Source organism: Camelus ferus, chromosome 5, assembly GCF_009834535.1.
Source record: "Camelus ferus isolate YT-003-E chromosome 5, BCGSAC_Cfer_1.0, whole genome shotgun sequence".
Taxonomy (NCBI): Eukaryota; Metazoa; Chordata; class Mammalia; order Artiodactyla; family Camelidae; genus Camelus; species Camelus ferus.
This window is the reverse complement of record NC_045700.1, coordinates 46,354,040-46,374,986: the sequence shown is the minus strand read 5'-3', so window position 1 is coordinate 46,374,986 and position 20,947 is coordinate 46,354,040. Positions and strand designations below refer to the sequence as shown.

The 20,947-nt window shown below is 45.1% G+C and overlaps 1 protein-coding gene across 11 annotated transcripts in view; it reads right to left on the bottom strand.

Annotated features, from left to right (window-relative positions):
* The window catches only part of RAPGEF4 (Rap guanine nucleotide exchange factor 4), a 273,639-nt gene that overhangs the window by 64,561 nt on the left and 188,131 nt on the right, over positions 1-20,947 (bottom strand). For 10 of the 11 annotated variants that reach the window (XM_032479695.1, XM_032479696.1, XM_032479697.1 and 7 more), the window contains 2 exons: positions 17,382-17,503; positions 15,640-15,820 (listed from right to left, as the gene is read on the bottom strand). In XM_032479695.1, coding sequence (XP_032335586.1) covers positions 15,640-15,820; positions 17,382-17,503 — 303 coding nt within the window. Of the gene's footprint in view, positions 1-4; positions 4,268-15,639; positions 15,821-17,381; positions 17,504-20,947 lie in introns of those variants that run through there. The other variant, XM_032479702.1, reaches the window with a different exon arrangement.

Sequence of the window (20,947 nt, the reverse complement as noted above, 5' to 3'; positions counted from 1 at the left end):
ACAAAGAAAAAAGGAATAAGGAAATAACGAGAAAAAAAGTCATCACTAAAGCCTGAAATAGAGAGGTGTATGCAGGGGTCAGTAACGTGCTCAGGGACTTCTTAGGAGAAACCCCTACAGAAAGGTATCAGCAGAGGGAGCAATTACATCATTATAGTTCAAAAAGGAAATAAGCGTACATGTTCCTTGATGGAAGGACACGGAAGAAATCAGAAGGACACATATCCCTTCCTTATATCTCTGCTCACACCATGGTTGGCTTAACTTACCTCTTACTTTGTAGATAAGTGTTCCACAAAACTGCTTTCCATTACTATCTTAATAACAACCACACTTGTCTCTCAATATCAGTAGGAACTACTGATTCAACAACATGATGACTGATCCAGACTTCCTGGGATCCTGTGTGTTATCTTAGCCCAGCGGAACAATGATGCTGTTGTCAGCACTGTTTTGGCCTATGTAACATGCTTCTACCACAGGACTCACACAAAGGACCTATATAGACATCACCTCCTCACTCTCCCTGAGGAGGTGAGGGCATGGGATGGGCGGAGGGCAAACAGCAGTGTCTGGGATTAGTAACAACGGGAAAGACAGGAGGAAGACACCTGCTTTTCCCCAACTCTGTTCCATGGATGACCACTGTTCTATGAGCTGCTAATCAGTATACTGTGTACAGTTTTTTTCCCCTATAGTTTATTAAAAACTAGTACCTAATACCCTGCCTTTAAGGATGGGGTTTGGGAGTATTATGGACATTCTGCCTGGGAGGCCTGAGTGGATTCCTAATCACCTTTCATGTCTATAATTATTCTGGAATCACTAATAGCGTTTAATTATACATCGACAGTAAAAGGCATGATTGGTCAGTAATTTGTATTTTCTATTGCTCTCTGCAATATAAGGAACCCTGACTAACATGTTCTTTGAAACTTAAACAAATGTGTTATTAATTCTGAGCGTGCGAGGAAGTCAATCCCACGTTGGTGGCCGGGTGGCATTTACGCTCAGCTAACTGCTGTAGTCACGAATGTTCCCTATCACATACCCACCACCTGTTTCATGCATTTTGTCCTAAAGTTTCAATAATTCATGGTATTATTCAATATTACTGTATATTAAACATTTAAACCTCAATAAGCTACTGATGGTGTTCCATCATCACATTATATTTTAGGATGCAAAATTAGAGTGTGTTCCTTGATCAAATAAATGCAGGGAGTGTTGGTGCACTGAGCAGAGCATGGGATTTCGAGTCTGAAGATCAAGTTTTAGTCTCAGTGCCACCACTCACCAGCATGTGACATCAGAGCTTCGGTCTCATCTGTAAACTGGGGACAATATCTTCCTGAGAGTGATGTGAGAGCTCTAGGAAACAGCAAATGTGAAGGTTTCTGCATATTTGTGTAAGTGGAAAAATCCAGCAAAGTAATATTCAAAACTCAAACTCTTGCATAAGAAAAACAAACTTACAAATAAAGCATGACATCTGGTTCAGCAAATTACAACTGGAACTTAGTCTATTATCAAATGAGTACTTGGAGTGATCAAAACTGAACTGTAAATATTCCAAACATTCCAACCATTGGGGCTAGATAATTTTGTAACCATTTGCAATATGAGGGAGATGACAGATCCAATGGGGGCTAACTGGAGGGAGGAAATTCTTTGCATCCCTTGTGCGTTACCTTCTCAAGGACAGCTTTAATACGAACATAAGAACATGATATCCTTTCCTTAAAGCAACAACAGAGGATCTATTTCCTAATCCTCACTGTACAGAGACAGGTACTAAATCCATGACCCAGGGAGATGCCGGGCAGGTTTATCTCCTGCTAAGGATCACCGCTTCAGGATGCAGCGCACCAATCCAGCGAAACCAGAAAGCCTGGGACCCACAGACACCGAAGGCAAAGCTATGGCCGTGGGGACTCGGAAGGAGCCAGGCCTTCTTAGCGAGGGGCCGAATCCACTACTTGACTTAGACACGGGGATTTTGAAATGAGGACCCTTGGAGGTTTAAAAGTCAACCGAGTCACCTCAGTCCGTCTACCACTACAGCGGCAGCGAACGTGGAAGTCTCAAGGCAGCTTAAGAGGATTACCCTCTCCCGCACCAGGAGCAGCCCTGCTGTTCTGGCTGCTTGACGTCAGCTGCAGACAGCTCGGCCCCTCCTAGAAGCTTGGCTAGAGGAGAAAACGGTCGCTGAGTCTTTCTCACCTCCATGGGGTGGGCTGTTATGGAGGGAGGAGGAAAACTTGGCTGGGAAAAGAAAGCGTTAGACTCTAAAATCTTGACAGATTCAAAGTTCGAATGTGGGGGGCAGATCTCCATGAGTTTAGGAAGAGTGTTTACATATTATCTGTCAACATGAAATCAACACTGATCAACTCTCACAGACTGAGAAAAAAAGTGCTGCCTTTAAGCTCAATAAATTCTGTTATATTAAACATAATTGTATTTCATCCAAGAGTTCAGACAGATGAAGAACGCTGTCAGACCCTCAATGCAGCAGACTGAAAATTCGACACAGTGGTTTGAGGCTGTACTTTGAGCCATTTTAGTTGTAGGACTGGCACCAAAGTGTGGGAGAAGAGACGGAAAGATGGCAACATTGAAGCTACTTTTGAGACTCACTCAACTTCCCACCGCCTTACACTGTCTGAAGCTCTTCGCCCCTACGTGCCCTCCTGGCTGTCTTCCTGCTATCCTAGACTCTTCTTCTCAACATCTTTTTTTTTTTTTTGGTCTGTTGTTCTTTTGTTTGCCCCTTGAATTGTGCTATGCCCCCAGCTCTGCTCTTTGTTCTACCTTCTCTCCAGCTTTCATCCCTGTGATGCCGAGACCTAAATCTTTGTCTCCAAACAGATATCCTTCTTGAGCTCCAAGAGCTCCCTGGCCACCAATTCCCAGACAACCCACAAGGACCACAAGCTCAATCTGTCCAGAAGCGCTCACTCCCTCCTTGTCACACAAGGCTCTTTCAGAGCAGATCTCAACTTAGTTTTCGAGACTCACCTCCCTCTCCTCTCTTCGCACCTCCCCTCACGGCCATCTATGTCCTTTGCTCCAGGCACAACCAGACATCTCTCAAGCCCTCAAATGTGTTACGCTTTTTCACGTCTCCAAGACTTTTCACACACTCCTCTCTTTGCCTAAGATTTTTTTTTTCTTTGCTTCAAGCCCAGCTCGGATGTCCTCTCTCCTAGGTAAAACTGGTTCTCTGAACTTTATCTCTCCATGGCACATCGTCCTTATGCAGTGGTAATGACAACATACTGCAAAGAATGGTATTTGCCTAAGTATCCATAACTCTACACTGCTTTTCTCAAAAGGAGCAGCGCATGGCAGTGCAAAGGGCACTGGGTTGAAAACAGAAAAAGGATCTGAGATCTGAAACGTGAACTTCCTAGGTGCCCAGTGGTCTAATGCCTTGTTCCTACATCTGTCAAAATAGGCATAATCAACAGGATTGTCGTGAAGATCAAATGAGTTAATGTACGCAAAACATCGATACTTTGGAAATGCAGTACAAATGCAGGATGGCATTATTAACGGGGGGCGGGAGGGTCAATCTGTGTCATCAGATGAATGAAAGCACGAGTTCTCACGATTCTTGCTCTCTCAGGGTCCCTGCCCAGGGGAGATGGCAGCAGCACCAAGAGCCAGTTCTTGTTCTGTGGCCTGAGGGAAAGAGGGGCTTATGCTCTGTCATCCTTCCCACTGAAGGGCCAGCAAGACAAGGTGCCCATGACACCACTCACTTTAGGGACTGCACACATTTGTGTCATGGTCACTAGTTCATTATTAATGGAGGGAGAAGACAGGAGGAGAATGCTGAACCTCACCTTTTACTCCAAATCCCATTAAATGACAGAAAAGACATATTTTTCCATAGGATTATAAATTTATTCATCTGGTTATAAGAAATGACCATCTTAGACCAGCTGAAGGTCTAACTAAGTCAAGATCAGCAGGGGCCTGGACAGAGATGGCCATCAAAGACCGAGCAGCACCTGTTGGGCTGGGCCTTTCTTGTGGCCAGCATTTTGTCTGCCGTGCTGAAGGTCTGATAGAAAAGATATTTTAAAATCCAAAACAGCACTGAAAACAAGCAACACCACCAGGACAGACCATAAAGCAGTACGATCAGCACACCAGAGAGTTTCACGAATTCTTGGGCGCCAGGAGGCTGAAGGGAACAGAGCAGCTGAGAGATGCCTGGGGGCAGACGCAGCTCCACACTCCCGGGAGGCCAAGGGCACTGCGGATCAGACAAGGGCAGGACAGGGTCACAGGGGTTCATCAATGATACTTGTCATATATTTCCTCTAAATAAATCTAGCTTTAATTAAATAAAAAAAAAAGACAGAGACCACTCCACTCCGGTCAGGGGCCACATGCCGAGCAGCAGGCCGCCCCCGAGTTTACGGGCAGCCTCAGACTCAAGACCGGCTCTCAAAGCCAAATGCCCAGGAGGGGCCTGAGAAGGAAGCAGAGCCCTGGGCCCTCCCACCAGACACTCGCAGAGGACGGAAGGGAGTGGCAGCTCTCCCATGAGGGACATCCCGGGAAGGGATCCGTTCCTGGGAAAGCCTCCTTAGCTTGGCAACTAGTGGGAGGAAGGGGGTGGCGTTGCCTGCCTGCTCCCCCATGAGCCTCTCAGAAAGCGAGGCCTGGCTGAGAGCAAGCCCCCCCTCCCCCTCCTCTGCTCCCAGGGGAGGCTCAGTTGGGAGTGTGGACAATCAACCTGCAGAAACCCACGTGGGACTTCTACCCCCAGGCCTCCATTCATCAATAACCGAAAAGAAGAAAGAAAGATTTCCGCTGGATGCCATGCAGAAAGCCATCACAGCCACGGGAAACAGAATGGAACAAAACCTAGGGGGAGTTTAGTCTCTGAGTCCTGAATAACATTCCAAATGAAAGGGGGAAAGAGCGGGAGGAAAAAACCCAAGCCCGTGGTCTAAAGTGGTCAATGGCATCACAGGGCAAGCCACTGTCATTTGGCCATCCACCCAGGTAGCAACCGACTTTCTGGTCCTGTTTACAGCACATGTTCTAATGAGGTGAGAGAAATCAGGACTGCAAGGTGTGAAGAGACTTGCTTTACAAAAAAATGAGTATATTCACAGTTAACAAAGCAACAAAAACGTTCAAGAGAGGTTTACCACGAGGCATTTCCACCCACATATTGTTACGACTGAAAGTGGAGGGAAGTCCTAGAGAGGAGGCCAGATGGAGCAGAAGTCGCTGTGGACAACCTGTGTCTGCAGAGTCAAATGGGGGTCCTGCTCCCACCCCACGTGGGTCCCTGAGCTAGTGGCAGCAGTGACACCACAAGCCCAGCCTGGCCGGAGGCCACCAGCCCAGAGCTACTGTGCATCTAGTGTGTCAGAAAAGACTCACCTCTCTGCTCTGGCATCATTCAAAGATTCGCCTCTTGATGTTCCCCACGACCCCCCAAGAGGCCCCACAACATCTAAAACGGAGCCTCCTGGCACCACCGTTGCTGAACAAAGTCACGTTTTACAAGCGGGTTTGTCATGGCCAACAGTGGCATTAAGTACCTCTCGTGCTTTGGTCTTTGTGGGGCCGACAGGGTAAAACAGAGAAGAGATCTTGCAAATCAGCCACCAGCCTGTTCAGACAGTAACGAGAGGGTCCCAGGACTGACGGCAGCCGGGCTTTCAAGAGTCAGGGGAACACCGTGCCCGGAGCAGGAGGATGGAACTCCCAGCGTGCCTTCACAGAGAACCTGCAAGGCTGGGGATGTGAATCGACTCTGGCTGCTCTGAGTGGCAGCCGGTGAATGCACCTGGTCGTTACTGTCCTTCCGCGGAAGTCACAGGGAGAGGTATCAGGCATCCCTGCTTCTTTACAGATCTGCGTGGCGCCAGGCTGTTGTGGATTTCTCGGATCCTGCTGGGGAAAGGCCTAGTTTCTGCAGGAGATGCATTCCGGCAGCAATGTCTAGTTACAGACAAGATAATGAACGGGGATGGAAGGAAAGGCATTTTATACATTAGAGGGTGGGAGGGCTCAGGTGATATTGGAAGCTGCTGGTAAATACAGTCGTATTAAGGAATTTATCAAGGTCAGAGACAGAGCTCCTCAGTTATTGGAACGTGGGTAAAATGAGACATTGGTCCAGGCACCAAGCAGGCACACTGGCCTGGCCAGTGGTGATCTCGGCAGGTGAGAAGGCAAACAACCCAGCTCTTCTAGATGGGTCACCCCGCAGAACTATCCCCTGGTGCATGGGGAAACACCCACAGACGTCTACACTGCAAACATCTATGGAAGGCCCGCTCAGATGTCAAAATAAAGGAAATGCTTTATTATTCTTTTCTTGGGAGTGGAACGCTTTATTCTTGTGGCAATGCTGCACCTCGGTCCACCTGGTTCTCCTGCTCTCAAGTCACTTCTCAAACATGGATCATTTCCCAAACTCTCAAGTTCTTGAGATTCACCGCTTCCACTTCTCTTGAAGGAAAGCTTGGCGTGGTTTCCCACACCTTTGTCTAACAAACAAGCACAATGTGTTTGTTTCTGACTTTTCTTCACCTCCCAGGACCCTTGCTTCTTAAGAGCCAGCTCTTGAGAGTTCGAGACATTCCAGGAGCCCGGGGGCTGGCCATGGCCAGTGTACTCCCCAGCTCTGTCCTCTCACTTCCCGGCCACACCACCATCCCCTCGCCTTACCTTTAGCCCAGAAAAGGACATTTTAAGCTTATCAGATACAATTAGGCATTTTCTTGCTCTGATAGTAAAGCCAGTACACACGGAGGTTCTTCCCTTCCTTGGGAAGTTAGAAATGAATACAGTTTACAACTGCAGTTGAGGGTAAAAGCTTTAAGAGTATTTGTGAGAGGTGAAGCCATCCCCATCAGGACATGGGGAAAGGGTTCCAAAATTCAGGGCCCCTGAGGGCTAAGTGTTTGGGGGACAATGCGATTTGAGGTTTTTCATCTTTAGAAACTGAATATGCCAGGAATTCTCCCAGCAAAAGTGTAGACTATGAGGATATGGCAGAAGTTTAACATTAAATCTTTTAAAAGGTGCAAATATAAATATTTTCCTTTAAAACACCTAATCAGAAAGTTGAGAAAAACAAATCTGGATGGAAGCAGATAGTACAGTGACCCGCCTTTGTATATGATACAGATATGTCAGGTAGAAAATGCAAACATCTTTTGAGGAGATGCTATGTGGATGCCTGATTTTTCCTTACAAAAACGAATTCTTAATGAATCAGGGAGGTTCTTTGGATTCCATTGCTTGTCAAGTAAATCCACTAGAGAGGAAGCAGTTGAGGCAATTAATTAGAAAGGAAAGATTATTACTCATGGAAAAAAATGAATGAAATTGCATTTGAAGTAAGCAGACTTGGGCTCAGTTCCTGGCTCAGCCACATACACTACTTTGTGATGTTAAGGAAGGCACCTGACGTCGACTAAGCTCAGTTTCTTCACTTGTAGATGGTGGATAATAACATTAGTCCGACTCAGTTCACAGAGCTATTCTAAGGTTCAAAGAGGTGATGTGTGTGAGGCCACTATATAAAATACACAGGGTGATTTATTTTTAGTTATTAAGTTTTGTTTGTGATTCTGGCCAGTGTGTTGATATGAATTTTTTCTACAGTAGATGGTACATTTTTGTACTACATTCAGGTCTGTACAGTAATAATTTAATGAGATGAGATTAGTCTGTAATAATTATTTTAAAATCAGATTTCCATGATATCTTTCTTCAATAATGCTCAAAGAACAAACCCAAGAGGCCATTTTTGACATTTTCGGCCTGGGACAGGTGGTAGACCACAGTACGGAACACAGCACCAGAGTCAGAAAGACCTGGACCAAATCCTAAGCCCACCACTTTCGAGATCAACGCAGGCAGGTGACTTAACCTAAGCCTCAGTTTCCTAATCCATAAAATGGGGATGATATTAATAACTCCCTCATAGTTCTGCTGAAAGAACTGAATTAGAAAGTCACAGTGCCTAGTTCACGTGTGTTCAATAAACATTGGCTGCAGTTAAATACGACTGCACTTGTTTTTCCATTTACATTCCTTGTGTGAACTTGGGGAAAGGTAAGCAGCTATCTAGCTCATGTCACAGCTTAAGAGATCTGTAATCTGGAGATACTGGGGGACTTACCAGTATCTTGGTAAGACTAGAATCCAGGGCCCTTGTGCTTCACATTACTTTCACTTTATTTCTCAGATTCTTAGGTCAAGTGCATGTATCTCCAATGCTGTCATTAAATTCTCAAAATATAATTAATTCTAATCTCATGAAGCTCAATATCCAGCGTTCCATCTTTAGTCTCAGCCCCTCTAACCCATTCTCTATGAGTAGTGGAGAAACCTACCTACTGTGAAGCTGGCCATGCCAAACCTCCCTTTAAACCATTCAGTGGTGCCCCAGATGGCGATGAAATAATGTCCAAGGAACACGGAGGGCAGAGCAGACCCCCTTCAATCTGACCTTGGCCTAACTCTCCAGCCACAGTCACCAGCCCTCATGGTCTGGGCACTCCTTCTGTTCCTTGCTGGAACTTTCCTGACATCTTTCCCCACCCCTGTGCCCCCTGCCAGGCTAGGAATTCTTTCTTTCTTCTGGGAAGAAGAGCACTAGAACATTATTTTCTGCTGCTGTTTAGAAGAAAAGGCTTGAGAATCAACCTAAACATCCAACAATGACAACCTAATGTATTAAGGAACATTCAGAGGAGAGACTACTCTGCACCTATTAAAAAATCCCATCCTCAAAAAATATTGAAGGTGAAGGGAGAGTGCCATGATATATTATTAAATGCAAAAAGTTAGGAACTGAAAAAAGAACTAGAGGGATAGGCCCCAGCATGTTCATAACAATAATCTCTGTAAGATGCGAACGGCAGGTGTTATTTATTCTTCTTTGACTCTTTTCAGTAATTTCCAAATTTTCTACAATGAACAGATTGATTTTAACAATAAAAAGTCATTAAAACCTTGAGGCAATCTTATAATGATCCCTAAACTGTAAATGGGCAGCTATATCCATCTTTCTCTCTCCCAAATCTGAGTCCTCGCGGCAGAAATCCAATGGTGGGGTTCCTGGGCATGTGAACATGAGGGATAAGTGGTAAATCACTTTTACAGGGGAGAGGTAACTCTAAACTCAGGAGATGGTCCACTTAACGCAATCATTTCTTCTGGTGAATTCCACAAGCTTTCACTTAAGGCACAGCAATCTTTCCAGGGAAAACAAAGGCAGTTTGTCATGCAGTGAAAGAAAAGATTCGCAGTGAATTTATTTCATAAAGATTAACTCTTTCAGTGATGCTTTTCTTCTGATTTGCATCTGAGGATGGACTTCGTAACTTTGAACATTCTCTTGGCATATTCCCAACAGAAATCAAAACCCTAGGCACCAGTGATTTTAGTCTTGCTAATCTGTGTTCTGCTGAAGAAACAAATTTCCCTATAGTCATCAGGATTTCAAATTTCACACCCTCAAAAACAGCTTGGACAGGTAAAGACCCTATTCAAACAGGCTCTGCTAATTAAGAGAGAATACACAGCATCTCTAGTGCCCTCTAGAGGAAATGTGTGGAACAGTGGGCAGAGGTGTCAATGCAGCCAACTGACTGCTAACCCCCATCCCTGCTTCTGGTATTTTCTCATATCACTTGATTATCTTAAATTGTTTCCTTTCAATGTATGCCCTGTAGCTTATGTTAGGAAATATTATCTGATCACATGAAATAAGAGAACTCAGGTTTATGAGTTTCTGACCCATTTGGAAGCCTCCAGAACCTGCTAACACTTCTCTTACTTGTTTTTACACATATATATAAACATATATATACAAAATTTCATTCCCCTCCCTTTCTGCTCAGGCCCAACAGACTTAAGCCTCTAGGATTTTAGGGAATTTCAAAAGTGCAGACAGACGGGAGGATGAGATGCAGGGAACGGCATCTACGTCATTTCCCTGCCGCCTTGAGGCTGTTTTCTGACAGACCTTTCTAAACAGCTGAGCACTTCTCACAGCAAGAGCCTTCTCTGTCTCCTTGACGTCCCTGTTTATCCAGCTGGCCTCAAGTCTCTAGCATTCTGCTTCCCTGCTCACCCCACATCTCTTTGCCCGTGGGCCCCTATCCAGAGTGCCCGCTCCAAGGTAGCCAGAATGCATGTTCCTATTGGTAAGGGTCTCCACTATATCTATTTGCTGTAGGGTAACCTCTTGTTTTTAGACTTATAAACAAAGCAAAATCAAAACAATAAGCTCCAAGAGCTCATTTTAGGTTTGATGGCCCTGCCTGGGAGCTGCAACAACAGCGCCATCAAACTGTCACTGTTCTATAGCCCTTGTCCCCAAGTGCCATCCAGGTCTGCACCTGCGAAACCAGGATGGGCATTGTGAGTCACTCTGCCTGCCACCACATAACAAGCTAATTTCACATTCAGAATGTATGTTTTTTTTTCAATACCAATAGCAACAAGAGTGTGCCAAAAATTTTCCCCTGAAGCTCTATTCTGTTTTTTAAACTACAGAACATTCTTTCATAGTTTGACAGTTAAAATGCTGCCGTTAATGTAATAAACAGAGAATTTTTCTAAGTAGCCTGTCAAAACAAGTGACACTTTTTTTTTTGCTAGCGAGTCTCCGATTCAGAACAATAGGAAGTACCTTTCAAAGCAACATCTTCATTATACAATCAAATTCTCAAAGTAATCTTCTCATCAAAGAATATTGTGTTATTTCTTTCCCCGTAATTATCAGAGTTCTGCAACCTCTCTGGCAGTGGTGACTATTATAAAATGCAGCTGTGCTGAGTTAAAATATTGGGGGGTCCTGCCCTGGTCAACACGGAACCAATGTATCTCGTGCCTCCACATTTCTTAGTGATTTGGCAGTTTGGGCAGTAAAAAGTCAACGTTTCCAGGTCCTGTGAACATGCCCTCAGGTTTCCAGGAGCAAAATGCTCAGCTGGTCTCTTTAAGGACAGTAGTGATACCGGCAATTCTCAATCAGCTCAGCTTATTTCCTTCCTTCCTTCCTTCCTTCGTTCGTTCGTTCGTTCCTTCCTTCCTTCCTTCGTTCCTTCGTTCCTTCCTTCCTTCCTTCCTTCCTTCCCTCCCTCCCTCCCTCCTTCCTTCCTTCTTTCCTTCCTTCCCTCCCTCCTTCCTTCCTTCCTTCTTTCCTTCCTTCCTTCCTTCCTTCCTTCCCTCCCTCCCTCCCTCCTTCCTTCCTTCTTTCCTTCCTTCCCTCCCTCCTTCCTTCCTTCCTTCTTTCCTTCCTCTCCCTCTCTCTCTTTTTTTAATGGAGGTACTGGGGATGGGACCCAGGACCTCATGCATGCTCTACCACCGGCTATACCCACCCACCTCAGCTTATTTTCTTTCTACTTAAATAAAATAAAGTAGAAGCTCCAAAGATTATTATCAGATCAAAAAAAAAAAAAAGGGTGTGTGTGTGTGTAGAGTTTGAAAGTCTGTCTCACAGAATTAGATTCCTTCTTTTTCACTTTTCCATCTCTAGAGGAGCTGTCATTCCAATAGAAAGGAAATCTAAGAGTCCTGAGTCAAAAGAAGAACGACCAGCTCAATTCCAATGTTTGCAGTTTCATCAACCCTGAGAAGACAGGCAAATCCCCAAGGTACCCAAAATGATGCACCTTGGGATACTGGCGAAATCCATACTTCAACAGCCGGTGATAGGCTGGAGGAGTCCAATCTTTGGAGTGTAATTTTCTCTGAGGAATCTTTGGGCTGCCAAAGATCATGCAGTTCGGTGCTGTGTGGAAGAACAAGGAAGCACAAGCACGGGCTCCTGTTTCTGAGGGTGACTCACGACACCAGCTCTCAGGCTCTCGGGAGGGTGAATCAAACAGCACGAATACCCCCAGCATGGCGCCTTGCACATGGCAGGCATTCAATATGCGCTTCTTGCATCTGAGTCTAATTTGGGGGTGCCTATCCCATTGCACTATAAACTCTCCAAAGGCAGGGGTCATTTTACTACTTTTTGAAAACCTCTTTGGCAGATGTTCAAAATTATTCATGAATCGAATGGCATTTCTGTCTCCTTTGAAGCAACTAAGAGCCGAGGGAACATCAGAGCTGGGATTATATGTTCATTTGTTCGTTCATTCACTCAGCAAAGGTTTACTGAGGGTCTACTTGATATAATGCATGGAGCTAGGGAGACAGGAATTTTCTAATTCCACAGCAAGTTCAGTTTACCTCTGCATATTATATTCTACCAACACACACGACATTTTCCTTTGTAGTAGGTAACGCAACTTTGGTTAAACACTTGCATAACTAGTTGTTTAGGGTCCATCTCTGGCACTAGATAGAAAGCTTTATGGGGGAGGTGCAACCCTCTTGTTCAACGCTGCAGCCTTGGCAACTAACACAGTACCTAGGACAAAATTGATGTTCAATAAATACTGGTTAAAGACTAAATAAACAATTGAATGAGTGAAGTAAAATGAGCTATGTCTTTGCCTTGAAGAAACTCATAGTTTCCAACAATGTTCCTCAACAGGGGCATTCTTTTCAGGGCAGTTTCTTATTTTGCAGGGTTCTAGGTGTTGGGGTGTGTTCAGCATCCCTTGGTCCTAGCCACTGCCCAGTGAATGCCAGGAGCTTGGCAGCCAAAACACCCTCCCACATTTCCCAGCGCCCTTTGTGGGGCTGTCCCCTGTCTGATTCAGCACCACTGTATGGTGTGGGCTTGGATGAAGTGGCAGCAAGAAAAGCAAGAAAGGATGGAGCCAGGGAATGGTGAGCAAGCGGAAAGGACGGACAATGAGACACGGGGGTGTGGGGAAGAGGCAGGGGAAGGCGTCTGACAGGAAGGAGTGTGGTTTCGCGTGGCGGCGCCCATCTGAGCTCCCTGCACCCCGGGGATTCTCCCGTGTTCCTTGGTCACACGCCCCTGTGGTCCTTCAGGGCAGAGAGAAAATTAACTTTTGGGCAAGTTTCTTGGCCACGACTCATGATTAGGTAAGGGAAGCTCTGGCTTTTCTGTTTGCTATTTTGGATTTTCCAGCCAAATTTTATTTGAAGAAAGGGTTTTGACGCTAAAGGGCCTGAAAACCATGGTTCTGGAGTAAAGATGATGATGCCAACTGGGTGGAGGGAAGGCCTTTGAAACACATGGTGCAGGATATTATGACCCAAGAGGAAGTCTTGACAAAATATAGTGGGACGAAAAATGAGATATGTTGAAGAGCCTTTCGGCAGCCTGGAGTAAGGACAAGTTAAGGGGAAGAATCCCAGGGAAAAGAAAGGGGGCAGTGCTGAGAGGCTGGTGTGAGCTGGAGTGCAGGGCCCACACTGGGGAAGCTGGGGAGGGGTCCCCTGCCCAGTGCACACACGAGACGTGGGAAGGGTGATGCTCCTGCCGAGACCCGCAGGTAAGTGGAGGTTGGCCAGGCCAGTGACTCGGTGTCGACACCCACAGCTGGTGGCACTGGCTGCCGGGTGGAGAGCGGTTCCACTTCCAGCAGAAGAACATAAGCCCCGTGTGCGGTGGCTTCAGAACCACATGCCAAGTCATCCCTTATTGACAAGGTTTCCCTGAGCCTGGGACTCAAGCATACGCATCTTCGTATGTCCCAGGGAAATTAGCAGAAAACCACGAAAAGACGAGGGGCTCAAAACAGGTTTTTTTGATTGATCTGATTTAACACTTCAGAGTCCTCAGCCTCAGCGGATGGGCTGCTTTGATGGTTAGGTGGGTTTCCATTGTGCTGGACGGGAGAGAGAACCTCACTAGCTGAGTGGAGGTCCCAATGGACGGAATAGTGTTCTCTTAAGAATGTGCCTTTAAGGGAACCCTCCTACACTGTTGGTGGGAATGCAGTTTGGCGCAGCCATTGTGGAAAACAGTAAGGAGAGTCCTCAAAAGACTAAAAATAGACTTACCATATGACCCAGAAATCCCACTCCTGGGCATATATCCAGAAAGAACCCTAACTCAAAAAGATACCTGCACCCCAATGTTTATAGCAGCACTATTTACAATAGCCAAGACATGGAAACAGCCTAAAGGTCCATCGACAGATGACTGGATAAAGAAGTTGTGGTCTATTTATACAATGGAATACTATTCAGCCATAAAAATGATAACATAATGCCATCTGCAGCAACATGGATGTCCCTGGAGAATGTCATTCTAAGTGGAGTTAGCCAGAAAGAGAAAGAAAAATACAATATGATATCACTCATATGTGGAATCTAAAAAAAAAAGAAGACAAATGAACTTAAATATAAAACAGAAACAGAATCACAGACATAGAATACAAACTTGCGCTTGCCAGTGGGGAGAGGGGTGGGTAGGGACAGACTGGGAGTTCGAGATTTATAGATACTGACAGGTATTTATAGAATAGATAGACAAGTTTATACTGTATAAAACAGGGAAATATACTCGAGATCTTGTAGTAGCTCACAGTGAAAAATAATATGAAAATGAATATATACATATTCATGTATGACTGAAAACTTGTGCTGTACGCCAGAAATTGACACAACATGGTAAACTGACTAAACTCAATAAAAAATAGAATGTGCCTTTAAGATGAAAACTCTAATTTGAAAAGATACACACACCCTCAATGTTCAGAGCAGCACTATTTACAATAGCCAAGACGTGGAAGCAAACTAAATGTCCATTGACAGAAGACTGGCTTAAGGAGACGTGGTGTATTTATACAATGGAATACTACTCAGCCATAAAAAACAATGAAACAATGCCATTTGCAGCAACATAGGTGGACCTAGAGACTATCATACTGAGTGAAGTAAGTCAGACAGAGAAAGACAACTATTATATGACACCACTTACACATGGAATCTAAAAAATTATACACATGAATCTATATACCAACAGAAAGACTTGCAGACATGGAAAACAAACTTATAGTTACCACAGGGAAAAGGGAGTGGGGAAGGGATAAATTAGGAGTATGGGATTAACAAACTACTACACATAAAATAGATAAGCAACAAGGATTCACTGTATAGCACAGGGAACTATATTCAATGTCTTGTGATAACCTATAATGGAAAAGAATCTGAAAAAATATATAACCAAATCACTTTGTTGTACACCTGAAACTAACATACAATTGTAAATCAATTACACTTCAATTTAAAAAAAAGAATGTGTCTTTAAGCGAAAGAGTGGAAGCTTCTCATGGGGTGAAAGGATGTGCTGAGTGAATGAATGAATGAATGAATCCACCCAGGCATAAGGAGCACAGGCATGAGGCCTGTGGTTCTGAGGACCCCTGCCCTACTGCATTAGGAAGAAAGGGGCTGCCACAGTCTGGCACAGAAGCAGAGCAGTTTCTATTTGCCATGGACCAAAGTCATTTAATGTGTAGATTCAGTTTTCATATCCTGAGCCAACTGCTAAAAGTCTCTATAGTTTTAACTCATGCAAAAGGGCAACAGAATTACCTGGTTCAAACAAAGAAAAAAATAGCAAGAGGCAAACACCACTGTGTCACCCCTTTGGAGTCTCCCCTTTGGCCCTGAGTGGAGGAAGGCCAGGACTTTTGAACTCAGCCTCGCCTTCCTTGGCCCGGCGACCTGCAGGGGGTGCCATGCGCTCTCACTCACGGTTTGCGGAGAATCATCCTCATGTGGGCGTCGGGGCCCATCTGCGACAGCAGCAGCATGGTGTCCTGCAGCTCCTCATCACACTCCTTCTTCTCCTCAGTAGGCAAAGGGGCGTCCTCATGCTCGTCGTCCAGAAATCGATAAAATAAATATTTATCTTGGAAATGATGCTCCTGGTCCACTGCAGGGAACATGGAGGCAAGTGTCAGCTGCTGCACCTCTGCCTCCCGGGCCTGTTTACCAGAAATGAATGGATGGTGTCGGGCAGCAGAGCCAAGTGGCAGCAAGGCGGTGAGACTCCGCACCCTTCTCCCTCCGCCTCGCCCAGGGCGGTGCAGCTGGACACGACCTCCGGCCGCAGCCCGGCACCTCACTGCCTCTCCGACCCGCCCACCTCCTGAGCCGCCCTGGGACTCTCTTACCAGGACCTGCCAACTTTTCTGAGATGAGCACTTGACTGGTAAAAATTGCCTCGGTGACATTTTCTAGCCAGTGGGTTGTGTCCCAAACAGGAAAATAACCTACTGCCAGATCATGCTCTGTAATGGTTTTTTAAAGCACAGACTTAAAATGAACACCCTACTTTGTCAAGATCAGATCTGATGCTTTTCTTTCTATAGGTACTGTTTATAAACACGTCTGTCTGCACTTAAAAAATAAGGATAAAATTAATTGTCTGAACAAAACTGACAAGACCAAACTTCTAGGTCTTATACCCCTACAAGGATCTTAAGGTAAATTCCTGCCAGTTAAAGTTTTAAAGAGTTTTTTCTCTTGTTCCCTTTAAACAAGAATATTTAGATCTCAGTGGGGCAAAGTCATGAACTTGGCTCAGAATCCCTCAGCTAAGTCTCTTAAAAGCTTTTAAGCCCCCTTTCAAGAAAGAGCATCAATACTGTCAAAAATTACAGAGAAGTGGTAGATTCTTGTTGCTCAAAATGTGATCCCTGGAACAGCAGCAAGTGCATCTTCCGGGAGCTTATTGGAGATGAAGATTCTCAGGACCCATCGCAGCCCTGCTGAGTCAGAATCTGCGTTTTAGCGAGAGTTCCAGGGGATTTGTATACACAGTAAAGTCTGTGAAATGCTGGCAAGACCATCATTAGATGCCCAGGTATTAAAAAAATGAATGATTTTAATAGTTTGTCAGTTTGGAAAAGTGATCTTTAAACAAACGGCATGAGGAGCTGAACCACAGTTCCACTCCAGCCCCAAACAGTTACAGCTCAGTTACAGCCCCTGCAAATATCAGGGGCTACATACACCACAGGGCACACTCCTGACATTAAATATGGTCATTGTGTGGGTACACAAATTGACTCTCCCAGGAAACGCAGCTTCTGCATTCATTACTCTCTTTCGTGTCATCAGCCCGGCCACACACTCCATTGCCTTTTCACTCGGTCCCTGCATCAGGATTGCTACGCGATGCTCAGAGGATAATCACGCTATCAACGAACCGTGAATGCAAACTAATAAACATAATTGGAACTGATGCGCTCGGGTCGCAATTTCATCTTCCCCTCATACGCTCTCCCAAGTTAGGAAGGTACGATGGTGGAACACTGCAATCAACAGCATCCACTCACTGCATTTATTTTGCTGAATGAAGATGCTAGTGCGAGTCCCTAAAGGGATCATAATTCTTTCTGGCCCATTTGGGAGTTCAGCAGCAACTCACCCTGGGAAATGCGCTTAGCATCTTTTGAGGGTTTTTTTCCAGAGACTGTGGCTCGTCTTACCGTGGTTGAGGACACCGTCTTCTACCAGGACTTGCCACATGCCAACAGCCTGAGTTCGGGAGTGAACACACGGAGTCTGTTGCAGCATCCAGTCCACCAGCTCGGTTCCCACACAGCATTGTCTAAGGAGAGGTGGGATGCAAAGGATGGGAAGTCACCCCCTTGCAGATGAAGGAGGGGAGATGGATTTTGAGGGGAGACCCTCCCGAAGGGCTCAGAGCTCTTCCACCAGAAGGGGTCTTAGGGCAAACAAAGCACTCCATGACGTGGCCTCAGGTTCCCACACTTTGGTACAAACCAATAAAACCACTCAACTCATGAGAGAACCTTCTAGGCAAGGCTGGCCAGAGGAAAGAGCACTGCAAGGTGCAGCACCAGGGGAGACGGCAGGGCCGCTACAGACAGGGAGCACAACGAGGTGAGCTAATCCCAGGGCCAGAAACTCTCGTCTTGAGCTGGTCCCGGGAAATCTCAGTGCAGAATGAAGGCAAAGCATACTTCTGAATTCCTTCACTCGAGCTTTGTGAGGAATGAGTTAATGTTTGTGAGGCACCAGGAGGGGCTCCATGAAAGGCTCTGTGTAAGTGCAAAATTATATAGCACTTTCTGTCTTCAAGTAATACTACTGATCCTCCTCAGAGGGGTGCTGGGAGAAACAAGCAATTAGCAATGCAGATCTCTTGGAAGAAAGTTCGATGTAATGAGCATCCGCACTTCTACAGAGCCACTCATCTAAGGAGCTCCAAATGCTTTCTGTATAGTGACACATTCATCCCTCAGATGCTCCTCTGTGGTAAGGGATGGGCAAACTATGTGCATTAGTCAGGAAACAAGTAACTATACAAACACATAATAGGAACTCCTGAGACCTGCAGTGGGGAGAGATGGGCAGGTGTTCGTGGCATGCCTGCTCAATGGAGGAAATGGGACCGTGAAGTCTTAGGGAGGAATCCCAAGGGACAATGGAAGAAGCAGGGAGTCACAGAGCAGCTGGCTGCCTGCAGCTGGGTCTGAGTCACTGGTGGCCTCCCCTCCCATGCTAAGGATGCCATCATCCCTGGGGCACCGAGGCTGGTTCCAGCCCAGGGAGCTCCTCTCTAGTTTGAACTGGAGGAGACTCCTGGGGCTGGCCCACTTGAGGAAGAGCTAGGCCTGGGAGGAGGCGTGAGATACAGCACTGGGTCTGCTACTTATTAGCTATGTGACTCTAGCCATATCGTTTCAAATCTCTGGTGCTCAGACTTCTCATCTGTGAAAGAAAGGAGGAGGAAGAGATGGCCTCTAAGGCCATGTCCAGTTCTGATACCTTAGGAACTCTGAAATCTGACAGAGTTCTTGGAATGTCCTGATTTGGGTCTGATCTGAGAACACTCCATAGAGAGGATGTACCGAGAAGGCTGTTAGGTTTCCAGGACTGCTCTGATTTCACTCTCTACCCACACATTAGAGCTTCTATGGGCACAGAGGCACCTAGTTCTATTTATTCAGAACCAAACGTGTGACCTGTCAAAATGTTCCTCTTCTACTTCGAGAATTTATTTATGGAAAAAGGCATGTAAAAGTATTTTAAAAATCAAATCAATTTCAAGGGGATTTTAATACAATGATTACTTTTACTAAAAAGAGCACATGGAATTGAACTGCTCGCAGAGCCGCTGGGCCCTGGGACAGGGCACAGAATCTGGCAGTCAGAACGGGGAGCAAAGACACGCAGCTGTGCCGCGTGTAACTGTGCTACGTAGGAATCACTGGGTTTCCCCTCCATTGATGACCTTCACTTGTCTTAAGATTAACAGCAAATCTCTAGCATGGCGATCACCGGGGTAACACTGCATCTGGGGAGACCTCAATCCCCTAACACTGCAGCAATGACGTAAGCGGGCGAGAAGCAGTAGGGAGGGAGAGGATGCAACTGGAAAAAAGATCTGGGAAAAGGAACTCAAAATGTCTTGCAGGAAACAGAAATCATGCCTCTGGCTTTCACTTGAGTCCATGGGTCATTATCAACAGGTCATTAATTTGTGTCATAGGGTGTGGAACAGACATGACACCTATATTTCAGGGGTTTAAAATCTTAGTACTATGGAGCAAGAAAGAGATTATGGTTTCTTACTTCTAGTTTCCATTATTTGTCACCAAAGATGACATATTTAATGGAATTTCCCTAACGCAAGTCAACACTTGGGAAAGTATAATCACATCTTAAATTAAGGAAAAAATAATAAAAAATTTTAAAAGAAAAAGGTTCTTTAGCCGTGTGAGATTTTGAGATCCACTTGATGAGTTAAAAAGGTTGAACTCTCTCTCTGAGGACACGGACCCATGATTTTTAACCTTTACTTCCCTCAAAATTATAGCAGTGTGTAGGAACTATGGACTCCAAAAAGAATGAACTTCCAGGGTTGAAGGAAAAGGCTTCCAAATGTAATCATCCAAAATGGTAGCTGGTAAATATCAACATTAAAAGGGCAAGAGGAGCAAGTTGACTTAAGAGATGGAACATCCCCTAAGAGGAACATGCTACTGATACGAAGTGTTTCTCAAATTCCATCTCATTTCTGGAACTCTATCAAGAGGCCAATCTAACTGTAACAAATAAACTGTCAGTTTTGGCCTTGTCAACATATTCATGACAGACACAAGCAGAAGAGTGTTAGTTCGCACGGAGTGCAGAAGAGGAAGAATATGCAGTGTCTTTCCGTTTCTGTCCTTGGGAAAGAGCCTGAGTCTTGAGGCGCATATCCTGGAAGGTTTGCTAGAGGGTGAACCAGGTATCATTTTACAGGTTCTGTCATGGTTGACAGTAACTAGAAAGATATATATCCTTCATGGTAACTTGAAAATTTATATTCTAGCTTTTTGCCATGTCTTGTGAATTTGGTTCTCAAATGGGTTTTGACTCATGTGAAGTCTGGTGGGTTCTGAGGTCATGTCTAGGCCAAGTGAGAAAGAGAGTCCAACTGATTGCTTAAAGAGGGCTGCGAGTCTGAACCCTGGGTGCAGGGAGAGGGAGTGAAGGCTTGAGTGCCACATACGGGCCATTCTAGTTCCTAAACCCTTACTGAATTGATAAAATCAAAAGTTGAAGATTAGCCGTGAATCCTTCACTGACCCACCTTCATGACCCACCGGGTTCAGTCATCCCAGAAGGTTCCACTAAATCACACGGGCCCAGTCTTTATAATTTCTTAACTCCAGTGATAATTGTAATGAGTCTTTATTCTGTGTGATTATAGATGAGATACAGAGTTGAATATCTTACCATATACATACTAGAATGAAATCCTACATTAGAAAGTAAGTTACATAAAGTGTATTTTATATTTTTTTCACTCTTGTATCCTTAGGGTTTGGAACACAATAGTGCCTGGGGCCCAGTAGGAGCCTAATAAATTATTTGTGGAATGAATGAATGACAGAATGAATGAATGAAAAGGTCACTGAACTCGGAAATCGACCAACCATGGTTTAAATCCTGGCTCTGCCACTCACCAGATTTGTGACTTGGTCAAGGAAAACTACTTAACCTCTCTGGGCCTCAGTTTTGTCATCTGAAAGATGGCCAT